The sequence below is a fragment of the Lucilia sericata genome, unplaced genomic scaffold (genome assembly GCF_015586225.1).
Source record: "Lucilia sericata isolate MDLA Ls3-8-SP2 unplaced genomic scaffold, ASM1558622v1 Contig001498F_arrow, whole genome shotgun sequence".
NCBI lineage: Eukaryota > Metazoa > Arthropoda > Insecta > Diptera > Calliphoridae > Lucilia > Lucilia sericata.
In genome coordinates this window covers 29,155-47,500 of record NW_023995426.1, presented here as the reverse complement: position 1 = coordinate 47,500, position 18,346 = coordinate 29,155, and the positions used below count along the sequence as shown (strand labels likewise).

At 29.8% G+C, this 18,346-nt stretch overlaps 1 protein-coding gene across 1 annotated transcript in view; it reads left to right on the top strand.

Annotated features, from left to right (window-relative positions):
- LOC119611632 (A disintegrin and metalloproteinase with thrombospondin motifs 6) overlaps positions 1–18,346 on the top strand; it is a 49,643-nt gene that overhangs the window by 29,649 nt on the left and 1,648 nt on the right. Inside the window, 11 exon segments of the mRNA XM_037967265.1 lie at positions 1,198–1,317; positions 3,902–4,078; positions 4,235–4,842; positions 5,260–5,358; positions 6,734–6,847; position 13,099; positions 17,301–17,337; positions 17,340–17,445; positions 17,575–17,824; positions 17,922–18,106; positions 18,163–18,290. Coding sequence (XP_037823193.1) covers positions 1,198–1,317; positions 3,902–4,078; positions 4,235–4,842; positions 5,260–5,358; positions 6,734–6,847; position 13,099; positions 17,301–17,337; positions 17,340–17,445; positions 17,575–17,824; positions 17,922–18,106; positions 18,163–18,290 — 1,825 coding nt within the window.

The window sequence follows — 18,346 nt, the reverse complement described above, 5'->3', positions numbered from 1 at the left end:
TCCCTTAAGGGAAATTTTTCATTAGTAAAGGTAATTTACAAAATTTTTAAAAATTACTGTTTTTGAAAGAAACTAAAGAAAAAAAGTATAAAAATTAGGGAAATTTGGCTTAAAACTAAAATTTCCCTTATAAGGGAAATTTTTTTCTATGAAGGAAATTCTAAAATTATGGCTGAAATTCGTTTAAAAAATAAATATTATTGATAAATAAGGGAAAAAAGTAAGAAATTAACTTCCTAACCAAATATCCCTTAAAGGGAATTTTTTTTAAAAAAAGGGAAATTTATATTTTAATATAAAATTTTTGTTTATTATAAAAAATTATTTGGAAATAAGTTAAAAAATAATAAAAATTCCTTAGAAATAAAATTTCCCTTAAGGGAAATTTTTTATTAGTAAAGGAAATTTACAAAATTTTTCAAAATTTCCGTTTTAGAAACAAACTAAAGCAAAAAAGTATAAAAATTGGCGAAATTTGGCTTAAAACTAAAATTTCCCTTATAAGGGAAATTTTTTCCAAGGAGGGAAATTTTTATTTTGATACAAAAAATTTTTATGTTAAAGAAATTTAATTGGAAATGTATTAAAATTTAAATAAAATTCCCTTAAAATAAAATTTCCCTTAAGGGAATTTTTTCATAAATAGGGGAAATTTAAATTTTAATGTAAAATTTTTCATTATTAAAGAAAATTCGTTGGGAATATGAAAATAACTAATAAAAATTCTTTTGAAATAAAATTTCCCTTAAGGGGAAATTTTTCATACATAGGGGAAATTGGCTAAAATTTTCAAAATTTCTGTTTAAAAACAAACTTTTGCTTACTAGATATTTTTCTTGTAGAATATTAAAGATTAATTAAATATATCAAATAAATGCTTGTGTCTTAAGTCTTTTGTTTCATAAAAGTTTAAGAAAATTCCAAAATAAGTTTGTATCTTAAGTCTTTTCTAAAATGGTTAAAATGTCATGTTCGTATCTTAAGTCTTTTGTTTGAGAAGTTTAAACATCAAGTTTGACTCTTCAATTTCTATGAATATTCAAACTTAAAGTATGGGTCTTAAGTCTTTTAAACCCATGAATATAAAATTCAAGTTTGTGTCTTAATTCTTTCGAATCTAACTGATTATTAACAAATTGATAAAAAGAACATTTTAATTATTTTATTTATCTCTTTATGTTTTTTTCTTAATACCAGGTCGGTCACATAAAAACTAAAAATAATGAATACTACATTGAGCCATCAAAAAATCATGCAGCCCACAACATCAACGGACATCCGCATGTTGTATTTCAAAGATCGTCTGTTAAGGAAAAGGTAATTACACAAATTTACATTAAAATTAAAAACCAAACACACACTCGCACTCACACAAAGCCATAACAAGTTGTTTGAGAAAAAAAAGAAGAAAATTAAGGTGGGCTGTGTAATTGTGAATGGATGAATGAATAAATAAATAAATGAATGGTTGGATGATGGAAAAAAATACACACACACACTCACCTAATAGGCAGGAAGGTTGACAGACACTAAAGAAATAAATGAATGGACGGACTGGCAGACAGACAGACATACAAAGAAACAGACCAAGTCTTAATAAAATTGGCAGACAAATTGCAACAACCCACTATTGTAAAATAAATAAATAACTACGAAAACAAATAAACAAACAAAAAATCGTACATTTGTCCGAAATAAGTGAGGAAATCGCACGAAAAGAAAAAATTGTCAACACTCACATGCAAATAAGAAAAATAAATTGAAAATAATTTTATGCCAAGATTTTGTTTGTCTTTAAGAAATAAAACTACACTTTGAGTTTTTCTGTATAAGAAGCTTTGCTTAAGAAGTTTAGAACAAAAATTATTTTTACAAAAAACTTTAAACACAATACCCATTGTAAGGAAAAGCTCAAACAAAAATATCTTAACCATAAAAAAATTCTCATAAAAAGTTTTTCACACCACGATTTCTTACAAAAAAGTTTTTGAGTAAAAGCTTTTTAACCCAAAGCTTTTATGTGAAAAAATTCTCAACATAAAGCTTTAAAATACAAAAAGCTTTTTCACATATAACTTTGTTGCGAAAAGAGCTTTTTTATAAAAGATTAACAAACTAATATTTATTAAAAAAGCTTTCTGTTGCAGAAATATTTTTTAAAGAAAAGAGTGTCATTTTCTTAAATTTAAAGTTTCCAAAAAGCTTTTATCAGAAATACATTTTTCGGATATTTTTTTGTAAAAAGAATTTTTAAAGACTATTTAAAAATATTAAAAAAAAGTTTTTTTATTAAAAGCTTTTTCACAAAACTATAAATTAAATAATTTTTTTAAAGGATTTGTTTCGAAAAAAGCTCTTCCTTCTTTTACCTTCCCTTCTAAAAACTTAAAAGCAATTAAACTTTTAACAAAAATCGTTTCTCAAAAAAAGCTCATTCTAAAAAAGTTAAAAGTTATTTTGTCAAAAACGTTTTAATGTGTAAAAAGCTTTTATCTCAAAAAAGTTTTTTTGACAAAATGATTTTGAACGAAAATTTTTTGGTGTAAAAAGCTTTTAAATAAGAAGATTTAAAAAAAAAGTTTTTATATGAAAACTGTTTTTTAAGGAAAAAATTTGATGAAAAAGCTTTTTTAAAATAAAAAGCTTTTTTAAAATAAAAAGGTTTTATATAAATAACAATTTATGTGAAAAATCATTTTAAAGAAAAGCTTTTATTTGAAAAAGCTTTTAAACAAAAAAAATTTTTGATGATAGTTTCATGTTAAAAACACCTTTTAAATAAATGTTTTCAAAAAGTTAAGAAAAGCTTTCTTACAAAAAAAGAATGCGAAAAAGCTTTTTGACAAAAAACTATTATTTGAAGAAGCTTTTTAACAAAAAATATTTTTTGATGAAGAAAGCTTTATGTTAAAAAAGACCAAAAAAATATTATTTAAAGAAGCTTTTTAACAAAAAAATATTTTTTGAAAAATGTTTTTATAAAAATGGTTTCAAAAAGTTAAGAAAAGTTTTCTCACTTAAAAAATAAAAAAAAAATAATTTTTCACAAAAATATTTTTAATAAAAACTAAAAAAAAAATATAAAATTCACGAAGAGTTTTATACTAAAGAGCTTTTCTTTGAAAAATCGTTTCTAAGGAATAAAGCTTTTACAAAAAAGCTATTTATGAAAAAGCTTTCTATAAAAACCTTTTATGAGAAAAGGTTTTTATGAATAATGCGTTTTCATAAAAAGCTTTTTTATTAAAATATTTTATAAAATAAGCTTTTCTAAAAAAAGCTTTACTTATAAAAAATTTTTTATAGAAAAGCTCTTTTGGTAAGAAGAATATTTTAAGTAAACCGTTTCGTAAAAACTAGCATAAAAGCTTAAATTTTTATAAAAATAAGCTTTTTTTTAAAAGAAAGCTTTATCTCAAAAAGCTTTTCTGCTATTTTTATCCGAATCGGTTTTGCTTAAAATATTTTTATTTTCAAAAAAGCTTTTCTGTAAAAAGTTTATATAAAAAGCTTTTTATGAGAAAAACTTCTTTGAAAAAATTTAAGGAAAATAAGCTTTTCTGCGATTTTTTACGCTTTTTGATTAATAAGAAATTTTGTTAAAAAGCTTTTTCATAAAAAGTTTATATAAAAAGCTTTTCTATAAAAAGTATATATAAAAAGCTTTTCTATAAAAAGTTTATATAAAAAGCTTTTTATGGAAATAAAATTTGTATGAAAATAATTTTTTCTATAAAGAAAGCTTTATCTCTTTTCTGTGAAAAATTTTGCTTAAAAAGTTTTTCTGTGACAGTTTAACTAAAGATTTTTGTAAAAATTATTTTTTATGACAATTTCACCTCAAAATCATAATTTAACTATTCAAAATGTCCTCTATTTTTTTCTCTCCCTGTATAAACAGTCAACGAATCACAACAACACTAACAAGAATAAGAAACCACATAAACGCAGGCAGGAGCAACATAAATTGCAGCAAAACGATGGAAAGAAGCCAAAGAAGGCTTTAAGTAATTGTGGTACTAAAGAACCCAAAAGACGCATTGAAGCTCGTTTAGTGGAATGGCAACCTCAAGGAAAGGTGAGTAGGTGCATGCATTACAATGAATGAGATTGTTTTTTTATATATGAATTTATGATAATTTCTGTTGTTTTGTGTTATTTGCTTTTAAAATTAAATTGTATGAATGACAAATAAACAACAATATAATGATAAAATAAACTTAATTATATGCAGGTAAAAATTCAAGGTGGCAGAAAAATACGTAGACTACGTCATCAGCATCAGCATGAAAATCAACAGCAGAAATCTCAATATAAATATCAAACTACAACAACGACGGATGTTAAACACCAAAAATATCATCAGAAGAAACATGACTACAACCACAGGGAAAACCAAGACATCTTATCATCATCTACATCAACAGCAGCATCATCTGAGCAAACTGTTGCTTTTGCGCCACAACCACAAAAACAGAAACAACATAAACAGCATCATCATCAACAACATCATTTAAAACCAGAGTTTCATTTACAGCAACAACAACCGTCACCATTAGCATCCCATGCCAACAGCCATCAACGTAAGAAACGTTCAATTAGCAGCCCACGACATGTAGAAACTCTTATCGTTGCCGATTCTACAATGGTTGGATTTCACGAAGAAATCGAAACTTATCTTTTGACCATAATGAATATGGTATCCGCTCTCTATAAGGATCCCAGTATTGGTAATGCCATTGAAATTGTTGTGGTTAGAATTATACTACTTCACGATAATGAGACACATCCAGATTTGAATCTAACACAAAATGCCCAACAGAATTTAGATACATTTTGTAGGTGAGTTGTGGAAAAAGTACATTTGCATAAACTTTAGAAAAGGACTTAAAAAGGAAGTGTTTGTAGGAAGACAGATTTGCTAGAGATGTAAGAATAAATTCACTCTGTTTTTCTAAAGAACTCCCCCTTAATACTGTCTTTATTTTAGGCGCCAGTTATAAATATCTGCCATGTTATAGCTTTAAGCTTTAAAAGTAATTGTGTGCTTATTCTTACATAGAATATAATAAATGTTCCTTACTCTATGTGTATACTTTACATATTTCATTGATGCTGGCAAATTGATAAGATAATTTTAGCAAAAAAAAGAAAACTCCTTAGGAAGTTTTAGCATAAAATTCTATTAATAGTTAAATAGTTCATGATTAATATGTTTCTTATGGAAATTAAATGTGCTTTTTTTGGTTTTATTTTCAGTTGGCAACATAAATTGAATACCGAAAATGAATTAGATCCTCAGCATCATGATGTGGCAGTTTTGATAACACGTAAAAATATTTGTGGCAATAATTGTATGTAAGTATAATTTATTAAAGGAATTTTAAAAATTTAATAAAAATAAATAAACAAACTTTTTCCTAAAAAGAATTTTGTTATTAAAAACTATTTTACAAAAACAAGAGAAAATGTTTTTTATTTTTATGACCATAATCTTTTCTATAAAATAAGCTTTATCTCAAAAAGCTTTTCTGCGATTTTTTACTAAAGGGTTTTGCTCAAAAGTTTTTCTTTTCAAAAAGATTTTTCTATAAAAAGCTTTTTATGAGAAAATGTTTTTTAATTTTTATGACAATAATCTTTTTATAAAAGAAGCCTTATCTCAAAAAGCTTTTCTGCGATTATTTACGAAACGGCTTTGCTTAAAAAGTTGTTATATTCAAAAAAGCTTTTCTATAAAAAATGTTTTAGAGACAAACTTGAAAATTTTTTTTTATAAAAAACTTTTTCGCAAAAACAATTAAAATTATTTTTCTCTGACAGCTTTTTACCACTAAAAACCTTTCAGAAAATGTCTCAAACACGATTATACTAAAAAGCTTTTACAGAAAGCATATACATATATAAATAGGTTAAAAGCTTTTCCATTTTTTCACAATAAGCATGAATAAGAATGATCCACAAAATGCTTAATAACTATTTCAACAAAAAGCTTTAAAAATCAGATACAAAAAGTTTAAAAAGCTGTTTCCACAAAAAGCATGAAAATGATTTTTAACAAAAAGTTAAAAAAAAACTTTTTCCATAAAAAGTTTAAGAAAAGCTCTTTACCATAAAAAGCTTTTCCATAAAAATTGTACAAAAGATTATTCCATAAAAATGAAAAAAAGTTTTTTTTTTTTTTCAAAAAAAATCTCAAAAAACATGAAAATAATTTTTAACAAAAAGCTTAAAAAAGCTTTTTCCATAAAAAGCGTAAAAAAGCCTTTTCCATAAAATCTTAAGAACACTTTTACCATAAAAAGCGTAAGAAAGCTTTTTCCATAAAAAAACTTAAAACTTCCAGAGAAAACTTAAAAAAGCTATGGAAGAAGCTTTTTTAAGCTTAAAAAATATGTTTTCTCAAAAAGTATGAAAATATCTTTTAACAAAAAGATTAAACAATATTTTTCTACAAAAAACTTAAAAAAACTTTTTCCATAGAAAGCTTAAAAAAGTTCCCACAGAAATCTTAAAAAATCTTCTTCCATAAAAATGTTTTCTCAAAAAGCCTTAAAACTATTTCTTGAACAAAAAGCTCAAAATTGAACAAAAAGGCTAAAAAGCCATTATAACAAAACCATTAAAAAGGCATTCTATGATAAAAGTTTAAAAAGCTATAAAAAAAAGCTTAAAAGGATTTTTCAATTCTACATTTTATTTAATTTATTTTTTATTTCTTATTTATTCAAAGGACTCTGGGTTTGGCTAATGTCGGTGGAATGTGTAAACCGAAACAATCGTGCAGTGTTAATGAAGACAATGGCATTATGTTGTCACATACCATTGCTCATGAATTGGGACATAAGTAAGTACAAATATTAAAAAAGAATAAAAATAAACTCACCATTTAGAAACAATTTTTTGAACTTCAGACTGAAAATATAAGAATTAGAATAAATTAGCAAAACAAGTAGTTAAATATATAATAGAAATATAAAGTCTAAGCTTTCTCACTATATCAAAGAAAATCAGTCTTTTTCTTAGAAAATCTAACTCTACCTAACTGCCATAATCATGCAATTTGCAATCCAGATCAACTATATGTGTATTAAGTCATACTTTATTTTAACACCACAAATCTGTCGCTCCCCTATAACAGACATATTTTAATAAATCAAATAGACAGACCCCCCGCCTGAGCTAATTGACTTCTGTGTTTACAAAATATTTAAATTTTCTGTTTTTTTTTTGCTTTCAAATGAAGTCTCATTTGATTAATTATTAAAAATAATGCAATTTTTCATATTAAATAAAAACTAAATGTATTTTTAAGTTGAAATATAAATTATCTCCAGCTATCACATCAAAGAAAAACAAATCATAAATCTTGTTAAATATTTACATGCAATTCAAGGGAAATTCTATACAAAATAAACAAATTTAAATGATAACAGTTTAATAAGAAACAATTGCAGGTATGAGAAAATAAATATTTAATATTAACAATTAAAACACGTTAATACTATCGATGAAAGTCATTTGTAATTATCGAATAATTTAAATTAATTAAGGCTTGTTTTAGTTGTTTTTAAATTATATTTAACTAGTTGTTATTAGCAAGTTTTAATGGGTCTAAATAATAAAGATTAAGTTGAAAACAACATTAAAATAAATATCATATGTAATAAATACCAAAGTTATAAGATAATAGTCTACATTTAAAACTTACTTAAGTACTTCTAAATTAAATCATGAAATCGGTATCAAGATATAGTCGTTGTCAATTGTTAATATACAACATGAATTGAGTTGTCACTTCGAAATTAAAACGAGTTAAATCGACAATTAGAAACTCTAATCCATCTAGTATATTGGACAAAACAGAACTAGAACAGAACTAGAACAGAACTAGAACAGAACTAGAACAGAACTAGATCAGAACTAGAACAGAACTAGAACAGAACTAGAACAGAACTAGAACAGAACTAGAACAGAACTAGAACAGAACTAGAACAGAACTACAACAGAACTAGAACAGAACTAGAACAGAACTAGAACAGAACTAGAACAGAACTAGATCAGAACTAGAACAGAACTAGAACAGAACTAGAACAGAACTTAGAACAGAACTAGAACAGAACTAGAACAGAACTAGAACAGAACTAGAACAGAACTAGAACAGAACTAGAACAGAACTAGAACAGAACTAGAACAGAACTAGAACAGAACTAGAACAGAACTAGAACAGAACTAGAACAGAACTAGAACAGAACTAGAACAGAACTAGAACAGAACTAGAACAGAACTAGAACAGAACTAGAACAGAACTAGAACAGAACTAGAACAGAACTAGAACAGAACTAGAACAGAACTAGAACAGAACTAGAACAGAACTAGAACAGAACTAGAACAGAACTAGAACAGAACTAGAACAGAACTAGAACAGAACTAGAACAGAACTAGAACAGAACTAGAACAGAACTAGAACAGAACTAGAACAGAACTAGAACAGAACTAGAACAGAACTAGAACAGAACTAGAACAGAACTAGAACAGAACTAGAACAGAACTAGAACAGAACTAGAAACAGAACTAGACAGAACTAGAACAGAACTAGAACAGAACTAGAACAGAACTAGAACAGAACTAGAACAGAACTAGAACAGAACTAGAACAGAACTAGAACAGAACTAGAACAGAACTAGAACAGAACTAGAACAGAACTAGAACAGAACTAGAACAGAACTAGAACAGAACTAGAACAGAACTAGAACAGAACTAGAACAGAACTAGAACAGAACTAGAACAGAACTAGAACAGAACTAGAACAGAACTAGAACAGAACTAGAACAGAACTAGAACAGAACTAGAACAGAACTAGAACAGAACTAGAACAGAACTAGAACAGAACTAGAACAGAACTAGAACAGAACTAGAACAGAACTAGAACAGAACTAGAACAGAACTAGAACAGAACTAGAACAGAACTAGAACAGAACTAGAACAGAACTAGAACAGAACTAGAACAGAACTAGAACAGAACTAGAACAGAACTAGAACAGAACTAGAACAGAACTAGAACAGAACTAGAACAGAACTAGAACAGAACTAGAACAGATCTAGAACAGATCTAGAACAGAACTAGAACAGAACTAGAACAGAACTAGAACAGAACTAGAACAGAACTAGAACAGAACAGAACTAGAACAGTACTAGAACAGAACTAGAACAGTACTAGAACAGAACTAGAACAGAACTAGAACAGACCTAGAACTGAACTAGAACAGATCTAGAACAGAACTAGAACAGAACTAGAACAGAACTAGAACAGAACTAGAACAGAACTAGAACAGAACTAGAACAGAACTAGAACAGAACTAGAACAGAACTAGAACAGAACTAGAACAGAACTAGAACAGAACTAGAACAGAACTAGAACTGAACTAGAACTGAACTAGAACTGAACTAGAACTGAACTAGAACTGAACTAGAACAGAACTAGAACTGAACTAGAACAGAACTAGAAGTGAACTAGAACAGAACTAGAACAGAACGAGTACAGAACTAGAACAGAACTAGAACAGAACTAGAACAAAACTAGAACAGAACTAGAACAGAACTAGAACAGAACTAGAACAGAACTAGAACAGAACTAGAACAGAACTAGAACAGAACTAGAACAGAACTAGACATAACTAGAATAGAACTAGAACAGAACTAGAACAGAACTAGAACAGAACTAGAACAGAACTAGAACAGAACTAGAACAGAACTAGAACAGAACTAGAACAGAACTAGAACAGAACTAGAACAAACAAGAACGGCAAGCATAATCATTTCTGGAAATTTAAATGTTATCTATAGAGTGCATATAAAAATAAATTACTTATAGAGTTAAATATGTAACATTACGTCAATTCTAAAAACACTTTAGCAATAGAACATGATTAAATTAATTCAGTATAATTCTGTCCACATTGATTAGCAATAAATCAAAGGGGAACCCATTTAATACATTGATAAATACGAGTATGAATAATAAATTTAATTCAAATCAAGTTATCCCAGTTTTAAACCATAGAAAAGCTTTAGGTTCGAATTTCTATCATAATTTTATCTTAATGTAGGGTTTATTTAATTCACCTTTATATCTGCCCTCTGTTATAGCAAAACGACAACAACAAATCATATTACAAAAACTCTAATAACATTTGATCTAAATTCTAATTAAATTGCGTTTGAAAAATGGCTTGTTTATCTTTAGTCATTTATTACAATATAATTGTTGTTGCTGTTAACGTTGTTATTGCCATTGTATAAATTATAATTTTTTAACTACCGTGAATAAATAATTAAATTGTATGGCATGTTTAGACACAAATGTATGAATATTGACTTCAAACACGAATATGATTACGACAATATGAATATTTAAAAGTTCTTATAAGTATGTATGTATGTGTGTATGAATGTACAATAATAAAAACAAATACACTACGAGCTCATGACTGTATGACCAACTAAACTGAATGACAAACTTGTGGAGGGACAGACGAATTGAATGAAATCGTTTAAAACATGAATCGCCGCCACCAGGCATAGAAAACCAAGCAGTCTAGCTAGAAAATTATCACAAAATAACAACAACAAAAACGACAACAGCAAAATGTTAATGACAACAACATTAGCAACAACAACAACGATAATGAATACAACAATTAAGTTGTTTTCTATTAATCGAGAGACTTTTTAGAATTATTACATTGAACACGGTAGACTAACCGGCACTAGTTTTATTATTCACCAGCTACAAAAAAAATTATAAAAAATCCCACACATTTTATTGCATTTTCAATATTCATTTACGTACGTATTATTTTGCACTGGTTCTCGTTAGCATGTAAATATGTATTAAGTACGTTTGTATGATTGTGTTCTCATTTGTATTTTGTATGAATATTAAATAAAATGCTCCGTTTGTATGAACTTAAACTTGTTAAATAAGAGAAGTAAGTTAAGGCTAATACTTACTACTAGAACTGAACTAGAACTGAACTAGAACTGAACTAGAACTGAACTAGAACTGAACTAGAACTGAACTAGAACTGAACTAGAACTGAACTAGAACTGAACTAGAACTGAACTAGAACTGAACTAGAACTAGAACTGAACTAGAACTGAACAAGAACTGAACTACTAGAACTGAACTAGAACTGAACTAGAACTGAACTAGAACTGAACTAGAACTGAACTAGAACTGAACTAGAACTGAACTAGAACTGAACTAGAACTGACTAAACTGAACTACAACTGAACTACAACTGAACTACAACTGAACTAGAACTGAACTAGAAATGAACTAGAAATGAACTAGAACTGAACTAGAACTGAACTAGAACTGAACTAGAACTGAACTAGAACTGAACTAGAACTGAACTAGAACTGAACTAGAACTGAACTAGAACTGAACTAGAACTGAACTAGAACTGAACTAGAACTTACCTAGAACTGACCTAGAACTGAACTAGAACTGAACTAGATACTGAACTACAACTGAACTAGAACTGAACTAGAAATGAACTAGAAATGAACTAGAACTGAACTAGAACTGAACTAGAACTGAACTAGAACTGAACTAGAACTGAACTAGAACTGAACTAGAACTGAACTAGAACTGAACTAGAACTGAACTAGAACTGAACTAGAACTGAACTAGAACTGAACTAGAACTGAACTAGAACTGAACCTAGAACTGAACTAGAACTGAACTAGAACTGAACTAGAACTGAACTAGAACTGAACTAGAACTGACTAGAACTGAACTAGAACTGAACTAGAACTGAACTAGAACTGAACTAGAACTGACTAGAATGACTAGAACTGAACTAGAACTGAACTAGAACTGAACTAGAACTGAACTAGAACTGAACTAGAACTGAACTAGAACGAACTAGAACTGAAACTAGAACTGAACTAGAACTGAACTAGAACTGAACTAGAACTGAACTAGAACTGAACTAGAACTGAACTAGAACTGAACTAGAACTGAACTAGAACTGAACTAGAACTGAACTAGAACTGAACTAGAACTGAACTAGAACTGAACTAGAAACTGAACTAGAACTGAACTAGAACTGAACTAGAACTGAACTAGAACTGAACTAGAACTGAACTAGAACTGAACTAGAACTGAACTAGAACTGAACTAGAACTGAACTAGAACTGAACTAGAACTGAACTAGAACTGAACTAGAACTGAACTAGACTGAACTAGAACTGAACTAGAACTGAACTAGAACTAACTAGAACTGAACTAGAACTGAACTAGACTGAACTAGAACTGAACTAGAACTGAACTAGAACTGAACTAGAACTGAACTAGAACTGAACCAAAACTGAAGAGGAACTGGTCTGCAATTGAATTGAACTTTTATAAAAGATTTTGAAATATCCACTATTTCAAAATTTTAATCCCCACGTTTGAAGACTTTACCTTAGTATTCTTCCCCTTGCTACAAATGATTTGCTTATTATGCACTTGTTGCATAAATACAATAAATTTATATATAATAAATCTTGGCATTTTACCTCCTAACGTAACTGCACAGATAAACAATTGAAAGAGTAAAAAACTAACAACAACAAAAGACAAATTGTTATATATTTCGTATTTCACCTTAAGCTTTACTTTTCTTTAATTATATAAAGACTGGTCTTTTATGCAATAATGACATTACAAAGTGGGTGTATATATTGCCTCAAAGAGGTCAGTCGCAATATTAAAACGGGGTTGTAAATATGTAGTTTTTTTTAATTACACATAAATTCTGAAACAATGTTACAAAAATTACCTAAAATCAATTTAATAGCTTAATAAAATTTATAAAAAAAATCAATTTAAAAACAATAGCAATCAATGCAAAATGTGTAAATTATTGCAAAATTTTAATAAACAAAAAAATAAATTAGAACGAATTACTAGGTAATGGAAGTGAATAAGGTGTCACTGTGTGGTTGTGAGCGAAATACAATTCATTCATTAAAAAAATATTGAAATATTTTTTTGGACTTTAGATTTTACTATTTTGCCTACAACTCTTGTAATTTATGTATGAGCGTGTAATTTACAATTTTACGTTTGTTGTTTTGGATTTTTCTTTATTTTGAACTGTGTTTGTGTGTCACTTAAGTTTATTTCCGTTTAAGTGTGGGCTGTTTCTTTTAAATACAACTCCACGCATTCAACTTATAAGTAGTATCCTCATGTAGTACGTTTAACCAACCTCCTCCAGTTTAGTTTAGTTTGTTGCCATTATGATGTCTGCTACAACAAAAAAGCACTACAGGTGGTACAACTTCCACCAGATATCTAAATCTATAGCTGCTCTTAAGTGTGTTAAGATATACATATTGTTTACATTATACATTTGTATCAAAAGTAGTTTTTTTTTTTTGTTTCATTCAAGTGCTACTTGATTTTGTTTCAAAACTAAAGTAAAACAAAATCACAAAATCCAACACAACAGAAATCTGGCTATCATTATTAAAGAGTTATGTTTATTTTTTAGTTTTTTTTTTTTTTTTGTTATTTTATTTGAATTCAGCGACAAGTGTTTGTTTGGTGTTCGTTCACTATTGACTGTGCATAATATTTAAATTAATTATAAGTAAATGTTTATTCGATGATTGATCTGATAATAGCATTAGTTTGACAGTTACTTTTTCGTGTTGTTGCTGAAGTTTAGTCAAATACACTTGTAAGCTGTTTTTTAACAAATCAATTTATTTGATTTGATATTTTGATATATTATGTTGTTAACAATTATGACATCAAGTTTCATTCATGTTGTAAAATGCGTAAAATTATGGATATTGAAATATTTAAATCACCGCACATTTAATGGTTTTAAAAATTTGAACACAACTAGAGTTCTAGGTAAGAAGACTAGTTTAGTTCAAGTTCAGTTCTAGTTCAGTTCTAGTTCAGTTCTAGTTCAGTTCAAGTTCAGTTCTAGTTCAGTTCAAGTTCAGTTCTAGTTCAGTTCTAGTTCAGTTCCAGTTCAGTTCTAGTTCAGTTCTAGTTCAGTTCTAGTTCAGTTCTAGTTCAGTTCTAGTTCAGTTCTAGTTCAGTTCTAGTTCAGTTCTAGTTCAGTTCTAGTTCAGTTCTAGTTCAGTTCTAGTTCAGTTCTAGTTCAGTTCTAGTTCAGTTCTAGTTCAGTTCTAGTTCAGTTCTAGTTCAGTTCTAGTTCAGTTCTAGTTCAGTTCTAGTTCAGTTCTAGTTCAGTTCTAGTTCAGTTCTAGTTCAGTTCTAGTTCAGTTCTAGTTCAGTTCTAGTTCAGTTCTAGTTCAGTTCTAGTTCAGTTCTAGTTCAGTTCTAGTTCAGTTCTAGTTCAGTTCTAGTTCAGTTCTAGTTCAGTTCTAGTTCAGTTCTAGTTCAGTTCTAGTTCAGTTCTAGTTCAGTTCTAGTTCAGTTCTAGTTCAGTTCTAGTTCAGTTCTAGTTCAGTTCTAGTTCAGTTCTAGTTCAGTTCTAGTTCAGTTCTAGTTCAGTTCTAGTTCAGTTCTAGTTCAGTTCTAGTTCAGTTCTAGTTCAGTTCTAGTTCAGTTCTAGTTCAGTTCTAGTTCAGTTCTAGTTCAGTTCTAGTTCAGTTCTAGTTCAGTTCTAGTTCAGTTCTAGTTCAGTTCTAGTTCAGTTCTAGTTCAGTTCTAGTTCAGTTCTAGTTCAGTTCCAGTTCAGTTCTAGTTCAGTTCTAGTTCAGTTCTAGTTCAGTTCTAGTTCAGTTCTAGTTCAGTTCTAGTTCAGTTCTAGTTCAGTTCTAGTTCAGTTCTAGTTCAGTTCTAATTCAGTTCTAGTTCAGTTCTAGTTCAGTTCTAGTTCAGTTCTAGTTCAGTTCTAGTTCAGTTCTAGTTCAGTTCTAGTTCAGTTCTAGTTCAGTTCTAGTTCAGTTCTAGTTCAGTTCTAGTTCAGTTCTAGTTCAGTTCTAGTTCAGTTCTAGTTCAGTTCTAGTTCAGTTCTAGTTCAGTTCTAGTTCAGTTCTAGTTCAGTTCTGTTTAGTTCAGTTTCTAGTTCAGTTCTAGTTCAGTTCTAGTTCAGTTCTAGTTCAGTTCTAGTTCAGTTCTAGTTCAGTTCTAGTTCAGTTCTAGTTCAGTTCTAGTTCAGTTCTAGTTCAGTTCTAGTTCAGTTCTAGTTCAGTTCTAGTTCAGTTCTAGTTCAGTTCTAGTTCAGTTCTAGTTCAGTTCTAGTTCAGTTCTAGTTCAGTTCTAGTTCAGTTCTAGTTCAGTCTAGTTCAGTTCTAGTTCAGTTCTAGTTCAGTTCTAGTTCAGTTCTAGTTCAGTTCTAGTTCAGTTCTAGTTCAGTTCTAGTTCAGTTCTAGTTCAGTTCTAGTTCAGTTCTAGTTCAGTTCTAGTTCAGTTCTAGTTCAGTACTAGTTCAGTTCTAGTTCAGTTCTAGTTCAGTTCTAGTTCAGTTCTAGTTCAGTTCTAGTTCAGTTCTAGTTCAGTTCTAGTTCAGTTCTAGTTCAGTTCTAGTTCAGTTCTAGTTCAGTTCTAGTTCAGTTCTAGTTCAGTTCTAGTTCAGTTCTAGTTCAGTTCTAGTTCAGTTCTAGTTCAGTTCTAGTTCAGTTCTAGTTCAGTTCTAGTTTAGTTCTAGTTCAGTTCTAGTTCAGTTCTAGTTCAGTTCTAGTTCAGTTCTAGTTCAGTTCTAGTTCAGTTCTAGTTCAGTTCTAGTTCAGTTCTAGTTCAGTTCTAGTTCAGTTCTAGTTCAGTTCTAGTTCAGTTCTAGTTCAGTTCTAGTTCAGTTCTAGTTCAGTTCTAGTTCAGTTCTAGTTCAGTTCTAGTTCAGTTCTAGTTCAGTTCTAGTTCAGTTCTAGTTCAGTTCTAGTTCAGTTCAGTTCTAGTTCAGTTCTAGTTCAGTTCTAGTTCAGTTCTAGTTCAGTTCTAGTTCAGTTCAGTTCAGTTCAGTTCTAGTTCTAGTTCTAGTTTAGTTCTAGTTCAGTTCTAGTTCAGTTCTAGTTCAGTTCTAGTTCAGTTCTAGTTCAGTTCTAGTTCAGTTCTGGTTCATCTAGTTCAGTTCTAGTTCAGTTCTAGTTCTGTTCTAGTTCAGTTCTAGTTCAGTTCTAGTTCAGTTCTAGTTCAGTTCTAGTTCAGTTCTAGTTCAGTTCTAGTTCAGTTCTAGTTCAGTTCTAGTTCAGTTCTAGTTCAGTTCTAGTTCAGTTCTAGTTCAGTTCTAGTTCAGTTCTAGTTCAGTTCTAGTTCAGTTCTAGTTCAGTTCTCAGTTCTAGTTCAGTTCTAGTTCAGTTCTAGTTCAGTTCTAGTTCAGTTCTAGTTCAGTTCTAGTTCAGTTCTAGTTCAGTTCTAGTTCAGTTCTAGTTCAGTTCTAGTTCAGTTCTAGTTCAGTTCTAGTTCAGTTCTAGTTCAGTTCTAGTTCAGTTCTAGTTCAGTTCTAGTTAAGTTCTAGTTCAGCTCTAGTTCAGTTCTAGTTCAGTTCTAGTTCAGTTCTAGTTCAGTTCTAGTTCAGTTCTAGTTCAGTTCTAGTTCAGTTCTAGTTCAGTTCTAGTTCAGTTCTAGTTCAGTTCTAGTTCAGTTCTAGTTCAGTTCTAGTTCAGTTCTAGTTCAGTTCTAGTTCAGTTCTAGTTCAGTTCTAGTTCAGTTCTAGTTCAGTTCTAGTTCAGTTCTAGTTCAGTTCTAGTTCAGTTCTAGTTCAGTTTAGTTCAAGCTCCTCCCTAGATTCAGTTTAGTTCAGTTATAGTTCAGTTGTCTATTTCGTTCTAGTTCAGTTCTAGTTCAGTTCTAGTTTCAGTTCTAGTCAGTTCTAGTTCATTATAGTCAGTTCTAGTTCGTTCTAGTTCAGTTTAGTTCAGTTCATTCATTCTAGTTCAGTTCTAGTTCCGTTACTAGTTCAGTTCTAGTCAGTTCTAGTCAGTTCTAGTTCAGTTCTAAGTTCAGTTTAGTTCGTCTAGTTCAGTTCGAGTTCAGTTTTAGTTCAGTTCTGTTCAGTTCTAAGTCATTTCTAGTTCCCAGTTCTAGTTACAGTTCGAGTTCAGTTCTAGTTCAGTTTCTAGCTTCAGTTATTAGTTCAGTTCTAGTCAGTTCTAGTTCAGTTCTAGTTCATTCTAGTTCAGTTCTAGTTCAGTTCTAGTTCAGTTCTAGTTAGTTTCTGTTCAGTTCTAGTTCAGTTATAGTTCAGTGATAGTTCATTCTAGTTCATTTTTTAAAATCTGTGAGTCTTAAAAATTCATAATTTTGAGTTGGGGTTCCGCCGAAGTTGTCTTTAATAATTATAATAATATTTATTTCATTTTTATTTTCTTTCCACTTTCAGTTTGGCATGTTTCACGATACTGCAAAATTGGGTTGTCATCGAGAGTGGGCTCTATAGTGCATATAATGACGCCAACATTTGGAGCGGATACTCTCCAAGTTTGTTGGTCAAATTGTAGTCGAAAATTTATTACACATTTCCTAGAGTAAGTAACAAATAAAAATGACTATGATCACAAGTCGACTCCTCATATCAAACTCCCTAATCTTACATACGAGGAGTCTACGAATACGGATTAAATAAATTTTCCTTTCTAATAAATGTAAATCTTTAGTCAAGGTCTGGGTGAGTGCCTAGATGATGAACCTACCGATATGACAGAATATGTCTATCCCGAGGAACTACCCGGTCATCGTTACAGTGCCGAAGTACAATGTCGTTTGCAATACAATGTTACAGACAGTGAAGTGCGTGCCTGTTCCTCCATGAATGAAATCTGTTCAACATTATGGTGTCGTGTTAATGGTGAATGTATTACGAATATGAGACCAACAGCACCAGGAACACCGTGTGGAAATCGTAAGGTTTGTTTTGGTAATTTTCAGTTAAATAGTTTTTTAACAATTTTTGGAAGAAAACTATTTTAATGCAATCTCCTTGTTTTAATTCTCTTTTCAATAGTGGTGTCAAAATGGCAAATGTGTACCAAAGGAATCGCTGCAGAAAATTGATGGCGGTTGGGGTGATTGGTCCGAATGGAGTGAATGTTCACGTTCTTGTGGTGGTGGTGTTTCCATACAACAAAGAGAGTGTGATAATCCTTTACCGGCAAATGGTGGTTCGTTTTGTATAGGCGAGAGGAAAAGGTAGGGGAGGAGTTGTTTTTGGCTTAGATAATTTATGAAATGATTTTATTTTTAAGGTATCAAATATGTAATCCTCATGCTTGCCCCAAAGATGAACCCAGTTTTCGGGCTAAACAATGTGAAAAGTATAATAATAAAGCTTATCAGGGAGAATTCTATAAATGGTTGCCCTATTTCGATAAACGTAAGTATGGATCTAACTAAAGATTTCAGTTATCTAATTGATTGATTGTTTACCTT